A 13119-nucleotide genomic window follows, 5' to 3' on the forward strand; every position below is an offset into this window, starting at 1 on the left:
ACCGATTAGAGAATTGAATAACCTTTCAAATGACCTAGCACACGACCTCTAGTCTCATTTGAAAAGTCATCGATTACGTCATCACGTCCAGATCGATGACGTCACTAGTAGGATATATATATGCCAAAAAATTACAATTTAAAATTAAAAATCGACCTGTTACGGGATTTTTCCTTAAAGTCGCCAGCTTGCGACATTACGAATTTATTCCTTTCATTTGCACCATACTATTTGTGTGAAATTTTTTTTATGTTGAACCCATTACCATCCCATGATAAAATTTTTATATGTTATTAACAACAGTACTATGTATTTGTAGGAATATTATGAAAATTTTAAATTATGTACTTTTTGGGAAAAAACCTAATCAAAATATATTTTTTTTGTTGGATAAAAACTTGTTTATCATAGCATTATGCTGTATATATCACTGCAAAGAGCTTTAAAAATGCTGCAAAATGACAGCTCTCCCAGCATTCTAGCTCAATCAGGTCAGCTTCTACAACCATTCCAATAAAGTATGATTTGTGTGTTTTGGATTTTTTTTGGAAAACTGCATAACCATATTTCGGAAACTCATAAAAATTTAAAATTTTCTATTTTTCTTCACCTAATCATCCACTATGATTACTCTATATTTTAACAAAATCTAAATAGGTCAGGAAAAAAATTAATTCAAAGTGTGTTGATTTGACCTCTATTTGTACTTCTATTGTGTACCTCTATTTGTACTTCTTTATAAGAGCATAGGGCTCAATTACTCTAAGTTGTCCGTCTATTCTGACTTCCATTTTGTTGTTTTGGTAGATATTTTCGATAGTTTTTATATTTAGGAGAAGTTCTCTATTGTACCGTTGATTGAAATATTAATATAATCCCCAATACATCAATCAACGATTGTACAAAGGATGGATTACACCTTTTGGGTTTTACTCTGTCGAATGCTTTCTTCAAGTCAGACACAAAAATAATGGTCAGTTATTCTCTAGTGATTTCTCACGTGACAAATACCTCTTTATGACGAATATTGCATCTGCCACTAATAAAACAGATCTACGAAACTTATCCTCTGATTATGATTGTGTTCTTCCCCTGTACAGAGCTTTTTTAGATAGTCAATCCATGTATATTTTTCTAGATTCTAGATAGATGATGGGTGTTGTGCATCGTGGGTGTGTGAAGATTCTTATAGAATATTTGTATTGCATTGAGTTGATTTCCCTTTAGTTAATATTGATCTTGGCACTCCCATGTTTCTGTTTATCTCAAGAATATTTTAGGAAGCCAAGTGATGTCAGCGATAGTAGTCTTTAGTGCGAAATCCAGCATTATCAAGTTTCAGTGACCTATTATAAAAATGCGAGGGTATTTAGAAATAAAACAGACATTAGACAAACTTGTAATTATATTCCAAAACTATTATATTAAACAACATATGAATGCCTTAACAATGTAATATTGTTAGCAAACTGAGGAGTTACTGTAAATAAATACAAAAATGAAAAATAAAATTGAAAGTTGGTGATTATTGAGCCCACCTGAAACATTTAACTATACAGATCGTCTTCAGGATCGTCCTGGAAGTTGGCCTGGTCTCCTCCGGTACCTCCTGGAGCAGCAGGTCCACCAGCTGCTGTCGGGAAACGGAAGTTGGTACCGAATCCGCGAGATTGCTGTAAGGTCTGGGCGAACATCTCATATTTTCTGATGTCGTTGTCTGAAACGGAACGTCTGGCGAAACGCATGGCCTCTTCGAAGTGGGCCCTGGTGATTTCTGGGACTGGATCGTCATCGTCCAACTGAAAAGCAAAGAACGTAAGAATCCAACAGTAATAAACGGGTCTAACCCAAAATCCCGACAGCCAAAATCCCGACACGCCAAAATCCTAACACGCCAGAATCCCTACACGCCAAAATCCCGAGAACCAAAATCCCGACGGCCAAAATCCCGCCAGATTTTCAAAACTATAATACGATAGATATATATCTATCTATTATTGTTACGTTATTGTTTTGTTGTTTTGTTTAATTTACCATTTAATATGAACTAATTTTCTAAATAGAACTTCTAACATAGGTGAATGAATTAAATGATTTTTCTTTTTTTATTACCAATCTATAGTTCAATATATAATGGACGTGGCACAGCCCAGACGGCAAAGTAAAGAATGAAATTGACTTTATACTCTCTAACTTCAAAAACATTGCTAAAGATGTTACTGTACTAAATTCTGTCGACACTGGTAGTGACCATCGATTAGTTAGGGTGCGAATAGAAGTAAATACGAAATTTGATAGAAGAAAATTATTAACACAGGATAAATTACCAAACATAGAAGCACTCGAAATGAATCAAGAGGAATATCAAAGTGAACTAAAAAAGAAACTAGGACCTTTACCAGTATTCAACACGAAAGATATAAATGAAATAACACAAAAATTAACGAATGACATAACATCAACTACAAAAAAGATCTGTGGTAAAAATAAAAATCCGAGAAAAACGAAACTTAAACAAACAACACTGGATTTAATGGAAGAAAGAAGAAGAACATCTAAAGAATTACCAGAATATAAGGCTATCAACAATAAAGTTAAAAAGAGCATAAGGTCAGACTTGCGGGTTTATAAAACAAAACAAATATTTCAAACCATCGAAGACAATAGCAACATGAGAGTATTGAAATCAAATTTAACTAAAGGAAAATCGAAGATAACTAAAATCAAAAACCAACAGGGGAATACGGTGACAGAAAAAACTCAAATACTGAAGGAAATACAAACGTTCTACAAGAATCTTTATACATCCACTATACAGAACCCCGGAACAGACCATAGAACAATTCTAAACGTCGGCTCGGAAACTCTCCCTAAAATAACTTCTTCGGAAATTAGACATGCCTTACAGCAAATGAAGAATAAAAAAGCTCCTGGCGAGGATCATATAACGTCTGAAATGTTAAAAATGGGTGGCAACACCGTTGTAGAGGTTGTGGAAGTCTTGCTGAACAGGTGTCTGATAGAGAAAAGAATACCCAATCTGTGGGAAAACGCCGAAATAATACTTTTACACAAGAAAGGAGACAATACTAATATTGAAAACTACAGGCCTATAAATTTGTTGTCACATTTATACAAATTGCTAACAAGAATAATAACCAACCGCATAACACAAAAACTTGATTTATATCAACCGGTTGAACAGGCGGGATTTCGAAAAGGGTTTGGTACTAACGATCACTTACAAACCGTCAGAACACTGGTAGAAAAAACCACAGAATATAATGTACCCTTACACATGGCATTTATTGACTTTCACAAGGCTTTCGATAGTATTGAAACCTGGTCCTTTTTGTCAGCCCTCAGGGATGCTCGAATAGACTCACGGTACACTACTCATTAAAAACATTTATGAACAGGCCACATTCCACATCAAAATCAATGAAGACCAAAAAACCGAAAAAATACGCCTTGGTAAAGGTATTAGACAAGGTGATACTATTTCACCAAAACTTTTTACCTTAGCATTGGAAAATGTATTCAAACAGCTCGACTGGGAGGAAAAAGGTCTAAACATTGATGGTGTACATTTGAGGTTTGCGGACGACATAGTATTATTCAGTACAGATATCAAGGAACTGGAGCAAATGATGAAGGAACTAAACCAGCAGTCAAATAAAATTGGTCTCAAAATGAATCTTCAGAAAACAAAAATAATGAGTAATGTACAAACTAATCTTGTTATTGACAACGTCAGTCTTGAAAATGTAGACCACTATATATATCTTGGACATACCATTAAAATCGGCAAAGAAAACCAAATAGCCGAAATAAAAAGACGCATACAATTGTCTTGGGTAGCTTTTGGCAAGTTAAGCTTTATCTTGAAGAATAGAGATATACCCATGTGTCTAAAACGTAGAGTTTATGACAAATGTATCTTGCCTGTAACTACATATGGACTGGAGACCATGGCCTTTACAAAGAAAACCTTAGAGCAGTTCAGTACAACTCAAAGAGCGATGGAGGGGGCCATGCTAGGGATTAGTTTGAGAGACAAAACTCGAAATATCGACATTCGTGAAAGAACAAAGATTACTGATGTCGCAGAACGTAAGCAAGGCTCAAGTGGCAATGGGTCGGACATGTTGCCCGAGATAATCCCGAAAAATGGACACAGAGACTAACAAACTGGAGACCAAGAGAGAACAGGCGATTAGTAGGCAGACCGCAGAAGAGGTGGGCAGATGATATCAAACAAGTCGCGGGCAAGCAGTGGATGAGAATTGCCAAGAGTAGAAATCGATGGAAGCAAATGGAAGAGGCCTATGTCCAGCAGTGGACGAACACAGGCTGAAGAAGAAGTAGAAGTTCAATATATAATAAAATCCTAGGAAATAGCTTAACAATAATAAAATCCTAAATTCAAATTTACTTTCATATAATAGATATTATCGAGACACTTACAATCGTCCATTTCAGTAAGTATATAAAGTATAGCTTTTACATTATAAAATGAAGTGTTTAATGATTTTCAATTTTAAAATACATAATAACTAGTACCCGTAATTATTAGTAAGTAATTAATTTTTCAATTTCAATACTCTATATATGATTTGGTACTGCATTTGCAAAGGAAACAATAAGTATTCAAAATGTAGGAATTTTTACTTATGCGAGGATTGTGGCATGTCGGGATTTTGGCTGCCGTTATTTAGGGTGCCACCGTAAATAAACATACAAAGAAATAGAAAACCAATATTAAATCCAAGGATAAGAAAAGGCCTAGTCTACAATAGACCTTGATTACCGGCACAAATAAAATTTTCACAACCATCATACTGAAAAGATTAACAAACAAAGTTGAATTTCGAGCTAATCAAGCAGGTTTTAGACCAGAATCTTCCAGCAGAGACCACATCAATACTGTGAGGGTAATAATGGAACAATCGGTTTTTGTTGATTTCGAGCATGCCTTTAACAGCTCATGCTGCTATAAAATTTTGAAGCTAAGAACATCCCGCAAAAAATAATTTCCACCACAAAGCCACTGTACACTGAGGAGAAATGCAGCGGGACACACAACGGGATCGGACAACATGACGGATCAACAGTGACCGATTTAATATACTTACTGGAGTCAGACAGGGATGATTCTTTTTAACATAACTGTAGACTATGTTCTTTCCAAATTAGACTCCGACACAAGAGGTATACAATGGACGTTAACCACACGCCTAGGCGATATAGAATACACCGATGACATCTGCCTCTTAGGACAAAGATTCCAAGATGTGGCTTACCATCTAGAAACACTTTCCACCGAAGCCAATAAAATAGGTTTGAAAATCAGTATTAATAAAACCAAATCCGTGAGAATAAATGCAAAAACATAGCCTGATTCTTTAACAATACCACTGTAATAATATTGTTGCTAAATAGGTAAATTTTCATTGTATACCGGGTGTACCAATCAAACTGTATTTTTTTTTCTCAAAGTCCGCGTCACCCTGTGGAATATTCTAGCATTAATAAAATATGTACTGAAATTAAAACCCAACTATAGCCTCAGGATTTCTTAACATTCTGTTTTTTGATTCATTCGTTTATATTGGATAATAAAAAAGTTAGGTACTTTAACAACTAGACATGTTCTTCATCAATACACGGTGTTCCTAAATAAGTGCGACAAATTTTAAGGGGTAATTCCGCATGAAAAAATAATGACAGTTGGCTTTATAAACGTATGTCCGCAAATGTGTGGTTTCCGAGATACGGGATGTTGAATTTTTTCTTACAAACTGATGATTTATTTTATTGCTTTAAAACCGGTTGAGATATGCCAATGAAATTTGGTGGGCTTTAAGACGTAGTTATTGCACATTTTTTGACATACAATTAGGAATTTAATATTCACCATTAGCGCACATACGTGTAATATGACCGATCATATTACCCGTATGCACGCTAATGGTGAATATAAATTTTTTAATTTTATGTCAAAAATCCGCAATAACTGTCTCTTAAAACCTACCAAATTTCATTTGCATATCTCAACTGGTTTTAAAGCAATAAATAAATCGTCAGCTTGTAAGAAAAAATTCAACATCCCGTATCTCGGAAACGAAACATTTGCGGACATACGTTTTTAAAGCCAACTGTCATTATTTTTTCATGCAGAATTACCCCTTAAAGTTTGTCTCACTTATTTAAAAACTCCGTTGATGAAGAACATGTCTAGTTGCTGAAGTACCTAACTTTTTTATTATCCAACATAAACGAATGAATCAAAAAACAAAATGTTAAGAAAACCTGAGGCTATAGTTGGGTTTTAATTTGAGTATTTTATAAATACTAGAATATTCCACAGGGTGATGCGAACTTTGAGAAAAAAACACAGTTTGATTAGTACACTCGGTATACCATGAAAATTTACTTGTTTAGCAACAATATTATTACAGTGGTATTGTTAAAGAATCAGGCAATAACATGTTCTAAGAATCACTTAAATCGGCCAACAGGTTTAGGAAATATAAGACATCAAAAATGATTAAATTTTTAAGTGGGCCGATTTCTATGCACGTAAGTTTATTTACTATTAACAACATGCAGATTGAAAATGTGGAAAATTTTACGTATCTTGGAAGTGTCATAACAGAAAACGGAGGTACAGAAGACGATATTCGTATGAGGATACGAAAAGCTCAACAAGGATTCAGCATGGTCAACCCTTTTTGAAGGTTTGTCCAGTACACTACAAAGGCAAAGCTCCTAATATCCTAGTCAAATGACATGTAGGTTCTTTTCTATGGATGTGAAACCTGGAAAGTGACATACTGCAAGCCCGTACCGACATACAGCAAGTCTTTGTTAACAAATGCCTACGAAGAATTGTTCGTATTTTCTGGCCTAAAATCATCAGAAAATGAAGATATGCTACACCTGACTGAACAAAAGAGGATAGAAAATTAAATAATGTCGAGAAAGTGGGGTTGGATCGGCAACGCCCTTCAAAAAAATTACTCCAGTGTTGCAAAGACTGCCCTAGAGTGAAATCCCCAAGAAAAAAAGGGGTCGCCCAGCACAAACTTAAAAAAGATCAAAGAGATACCAATTTATTTTACAACTGACGACCGGTTTCGCTCTCTACAATATTCACAGCATCTTCAGATCACGGTAAAAGTAAAATTAAATGCTACAAATAACAAAAAACCAGAGTTAGTTAAGTGGTCTGGTTTAAATCAAAGGGTAATGATCAAGCCAATATTAAAGTACATATATTTATGCATACATATAAATACTCACATGTACGTAAATATGGTGTATAACCCTCACACTCACATACATGCACGCATTCATATGTAGTGGCAACAAAAGTATGTCAAGTATAAGATATACACTTACTTTCCGGTATAAGGGAAGAATATAGTAGTATTCAATATCATACTTTTTCTCTGTACTATGCTAAAGGGAGAGTTGGTAAAGAGATAGATTTGAATGTAATATATTAACAAAACATTGGCAGGATCTTGAGGGGATTAGTAAGGAAACATGACATTAAACCGTGAAACCAAAAAAAAAAAATGTTAGTTATATATAAAGTGTAGTTATTTTTATATTTTTAATTAATAGTGTATATTTTTATTTAGTTGGGATTATTAGATGTTGTTCTGGATGTTCAAGAACTTATAGATGTAAGATTGGTTGTGCAATTTTTCTAAACAAGATTGGTCAGTTGTGTAATAGTTGTGGTGTGATTGTGAAAATATTTTATTTGATTTGTTGGAGATATTGAAATTAAATTGAACATTAGTAATTAGGTAAAATTTGCTAAAATTTTAATATTAAAAGTGTCAAACAATAAAATCATTATTAACTAATTCAGAATTAAAGTCAAGTGTAAAGGTAATGTAGTAAATGAAATTAAATTTATGGTAATATAAAGTTATGTTTATCTGTACAGCAATGAGACTTTATGAGATATTACTAAAAAAAAAAGTTAGAAAAAAGGTAAATATGAAAAAATAATAATAGATGAAAAATCTTTCATTTATGTTAATATCTGTTGAATTTAATAAATAGTTGAGTAGATTGAGAATTAATTTTAAAAGATTTTTGAAAAAGTTACCTGGTTGAGCTGAATTATATGGTTTCTTTGTAATGATAATTTTTTGAAATATTTTTTGTTTTAAAGTCGATAAATAACTCATAACAGATTCTAGAACAAACACAAAGGAGATGGACATAACAGGAGTTTGGAAATTTTTTGATGAGGAAGCAATCTGAGCACTACATCTTATTTCTTTTCGATTTTAAGAATAGGAAAAATTCCTCTACCTATTCATGTCATTGACTTAACCTCACTCTCAGTGACATTGGAGTTTTCTTTAAAAAACCTAATTAGAGGAATTTTTCCTATTCTTAAAATCGAAAAGAAATAAGATGTAGTGCACAGATTGCTTTCCTCATCAAAAAATTTCCAAACTCCTGTTATGTCCATCTCCTTTGTGTTTGTTCTAGAATATGTTATGTGTTATTTATCGACTTTAAAACAAAAAATATTTCAAAAATTTTTTTATCATTACAAAGAAACCATATAATTCAGCTCAACCAGGTAACTTTTTCAAAAATCTTTTAAAATTAATTTTCAATCTACTCAACTATTTATTAAATTCAACAGATATTAAAATAAATGAAAGATTTTTCATCTATTATTATTTTTTCATATTTACCTTTTTTCCAACTCTTTTTTTTTAGTAATATCTCATAAAGTCTCATTGCTGTACAGATAATCATAACTTTATATACCATAAATTTAATTTCATTTACTACATTACCTTTACACTTGACTTTAATTCTGAATTAGTTATTAATGATTTTATTGTTTGACATTTTTAATATTAAAATTTTAGCAAATTTTACCTAATTAAATTGTTCAATTTAATTTCAATATCTCCAACAAATCAAATAAAATATTTTCACAATCACACCACAACTATTACACAACTGACCAATCTTGTTTAGAAAAATTGCACAACCAATCTTACATCTATAAGTTCTTGAACATCCAGAACAACATCTAATAATCCCAACTAAATAAAAATATACACTATTAATTAAAAATATAAAAATAACATCACTTTATATATATAACTAACAATTTTTTTTTGGTTTCACGGTTTAATGTCGTGTTTCCTTACTAACCCCCTCAAGATCCTGCCAATGTTTTGTTAATATATTACATTCAAATCTGTCACTCTACCAACTCTCCCTTTAGCATAGTACAGAGAAAAAGTATGATATTGAATACTACTATATTCTTCCCTTATACCGGAAAGTAAGTGTATATCTTATACTTGACATACTTTTGTTGCCACTACATATGAATGCGTGCATGTATGTGAGTGTGAGGGTTATACACCATATTTACGTACATGTGAGTATTTATATGTATGCATAAATATATATACTTTAATATTGGCTTGATCATTATCCTTTGATTTAAACCATACGACTTAACTAACTCTGGTTTTTTGTTATTTGTAGCATTTAATTTTACTTTTACCGTGACCTGAAGATGCTGTGAATATTGTAGACAGCGAAACCGGTCGTCAGTTGTAAAATAAATTGTTTGTGACAACGTCTCTCTTTTTTCTTTACTACAATAGTATGGACTCACAAATGCAACCCATTCATTATTTAAAAAAGATCAATCATGGACCAATCTTAGTACAAAATAGAACTCGATGGCGCGTTTTCACTGAAGTTGTATGCTACACTTAAGAGTTCAAGACACATATATTATTTACAATAGACTTTGAGATTTTACAATAGACTTTCACATTTCTATTGGGACAAAGATTCAAGTGTCACATGTAATGATGCTACAGTTAAATTAACTATTAAATCTGGAGGTAACCTTTGTGTAACCACAATTAAGATCTCAAAGCACCAGACAAAAATGGAACATGATGCGTACAATGTTGCTAAAAAGGAATTGTTGGAAAGAACATCACTGCTGGGGAGGTTAACTAGATTATTCTTTACCTTAGTGGTGATAGCTAAATAAAAAACGAGTCTCTACCTCAATAACTACTGTATACTACCAGAATGTAGGTGGTCTATATAGGTACATACAAAACTTTTTTATCTAAAAAGTATTTCGTGCTGGTCTTATGCTGGGGCCACAGTAACGTCTAATGCCGTGAATTAACGTGTTATTTGACTAACGTGTTAAGTGTGACTTAGCGCGCTAATTTGTTAATGCCATTATTAATGCCGTTAAACGTTAGGCGATAGATCGGGTGTCGGTTTCTTTCGTCACTACAAAGGAGTTACTCCGTTACTTATCGCGTTGTTGTGGCTGCACTTGCACTGTTTCAACAAGTTCTAGCTTGCAGCGCAGCAGAGTAATTTGTTTTGTGAAATAGGTTACATAGATACTATTCTACGAAAATGGAGTGGAGTAATTAGAAAATACTTGAATTTTTAACAGTGTTCGAAACAGAAACTTGCTTATGGGCTCCCCGACAAAAAACACATAAAAATCGTGGTGTTCATGGTGACGCTTGGCGTCGAATTGTGTAATCATTATCTTTTCCAGCGACGGTAGAAGATTTGAAAAAGAAAAAAGACACACTTATGGGATACTATAGGACCCATTTAAATAAATATAAAAAATCGGTAAAATCTGGCATAGGAACGAATGAGGTACATAAAACAAGCTGGTTTGCATTTGATTTCATTACCGTGTTCGTTTTCTGTGCATTTTTATCATCCACCAGCTTCTTTTGAGTCTTGGTTTTTGCTTGATCCGTTTATAAAATAATAAATTCATAAAATAATAATTAGCACTCATAAAGTATAACAGCGTAGCAGCTTCGACTTCCATCTTGAACTTATTGGATTAAAAAACGCGTTTTCTGCTGACTACGCGCTAAAATAAGTGTGGCCAGTCACTTTACAGCGCAGTATATTCCATCATTTTTGGTGTGTTAATTAATACGATAATGGACGTTAGACATTAACTTACATTAATAGGGAACTTGCACTAAAAATTTTTTTTGCATAAAATTGTTAATTTATGTTTTAAAATGTTATATTCAAAATATTACGGCTTAACAATGAATAGTGTACGTACAACATCTAATCAAAGTTCCGCGCCTAAAATTTCCGTTTTAAACAACTTCAAAAGCGAGACCTGAGGTCTGACGTCACAGGCCACTCATATCGTTTGTCTGTTCGGGGTGGGCCATTGCATTTAATGCAGTTTGCCCATAGATAAATAATATAGTTGAAATATCTTGTTTTACTCTGTGGCAAAAATGATTTTTTCTGTGACAGGCAAAATATTAACATTTTATCTCTGTTGACATGTATCAAAAAGTTCTTTTTTATGAAATTACTTTGTTCGTTTCTTGTGTTGAAGAACAAAGAAGAAACAAGTAACTTAAAAATAAACAAAACTTTTAGTAATAATAGTAAGAGTAACTAAAAAGTATTGGTGCTACTACAGTATGCGGTCTACAGTCGGGTTTCTACTATAGCTTGCGGTCTACCGAGGGATGCGGTGTAAGTATAAGCTGAGATGATAAAGATATTAACCTGTAAAATTACAATAATGATTCTTCTTATTTATGCGTATTATTAACTTTGTAAAGAAGGATTTTGTTGCTGCTAATCACCATAATCTTTTCTCAGAAGCCTTTGAACACAATAATGAAAGGCTCCAGTAGGTACTAATAAACATTACAATAAAATATAATCTTTATTATAATGCAAATTACACCGTAATCTTTTCCAGGATATACGAAATCCTTCGATTAGAGGTAGGTAGATCAAACCCACGGGGTAAACCGTATAAGTACTATAATATAATGGTACCAAACTATTGTTATAAACGGTTTAAACATGCTTATTAATAACTCTTACTTATTTGCCTTGACACCTCGCATTTCTCCAATAGAATACCTTTTACTACTTTTTATAAAAGTTGCCACGATGAAGACATCAACGGTAGGTAAGTTAGTCAGATTGACCTTTTGAAAAACCCTCGTCCGTCGTCCGTCATATTATGCGTTTTAAACCCTTTACAAAGTAGCACTCAACTTTATCAATTTCAGTTTAAAACTAAGCTGATTGGGGAACTACTTATTACAATATATAAGATGAACATAAATAATACCTAGGAATTTTTCAATAAAGACGATTAAAATGTAATATACCCGTGATACCTACCTTAATCGCGTTGTTTCCGCCGGTTCACCGTGGCCGGTGACGTCGAACCAATAGAAGGACGTTCAAGAGCCTCCTAAGATATTTGAATTTTATAGCATTTTCGAAACGTCGTAATTAGCGTACGGGTTAAAAATATTTGTTTTTTTCGCATGCAAGTGTTTTAAGATCATGTTACCTTATGTTTTTTAATATCAATTTAATATTTAAAAATTTTTGCAAGTTCCCTATTATTTTAGTCAAAAGTAACTAAAACAGCATACTGGATACTGCATTAAAGTGTAAACAAATGTTCAAAGTGTACAAGTAAGAAATTAAGCACAAAATACTTACATCCATAGCAACATTGGGGTTCAAAGCCCTTTCTCTTTCTCTCCTAATTTCTGTTTCGATGCTTTGCCTGATGGCAAGTTTGCAAGCTCTCTGGCAGATTTCAGTCAAATCGGCACCAGAAAATCCATGGGTTACTTTAGCGATGTATACAAGATCTACGTCTTTAGCTACAGGCGATTTCCTCAAGTTGGCTTTGAAGATGGCTTCCCTAGATTTCTCGTCGGGCAGAGGGATGTAGATCAACTGATCGAGACGACCTGGACGCAATATTGCAGGATCGATGATATCTACAAGGAGTACAAAAAATTAAACATCTAACGTGAAATTCACACTGGGATTGCAGTACGGTTACGATAGGAATGCGCATTCAGTGTTACCACAGTTCCTGTGCGACGCTCTTGAGAGAGCAATCAACAACTGGTGAAGACCGACAACCTTGTGCGTTTATTCCCCATTAGAAATGTAAAATGTATTGCTCTATCTTAGCCATACTGCATTCTCGGTGTGAATTTCTCAATAGAACGAAAATATAAGGGTAATTCTTCGTTTTAT

General features: G+C 33.3%; 1 protein-coding gene across 1 annotated transcript in view; it reads right to left on the reverse strand.

Annotated features, from left to right (window-relative positions):
* Positions 1-1387: 1387 nt before the first annotated feature.
* The window catches only part of LOC114331583 (transitional endoplasmic reticulum ATPase TER94), a 40723-nt gene continuing 28991 nt past the window's right edge, over positions 1388-13119 (reverse strand). The window contains exons 8-9 of the mRNA XM_028281191.2: positions 12568-12854; positions 1388-1799 (exon numbers count right to left, since the gene is read on the reverse strand). Of these exons, the coding sequence (XP_028136992.1) occupies positions 1548-1799; positions 12568-12854 (539 nt within the window). The 3' untranslated portion in view covers positions 1388-1547. The remainder of the gene's footprint in view (positions 1800-12567; positions 12855-13119) is intronic.

The sequence above is a fragment of the Diabrotica virgifera genome, chromosome 6 (assembly GCF_917563875.1).
Source record: "Diabrotica virgifera virgifera chromosome 6, PGI_DIABVI_V3a".
Taxonomy (NCBI): Eukaryota; Metazoa; Arthropoda; class Insecta; order Coleoptera; family Chrysomelidae; genus Diabrotica; species Diabrotica virgifera.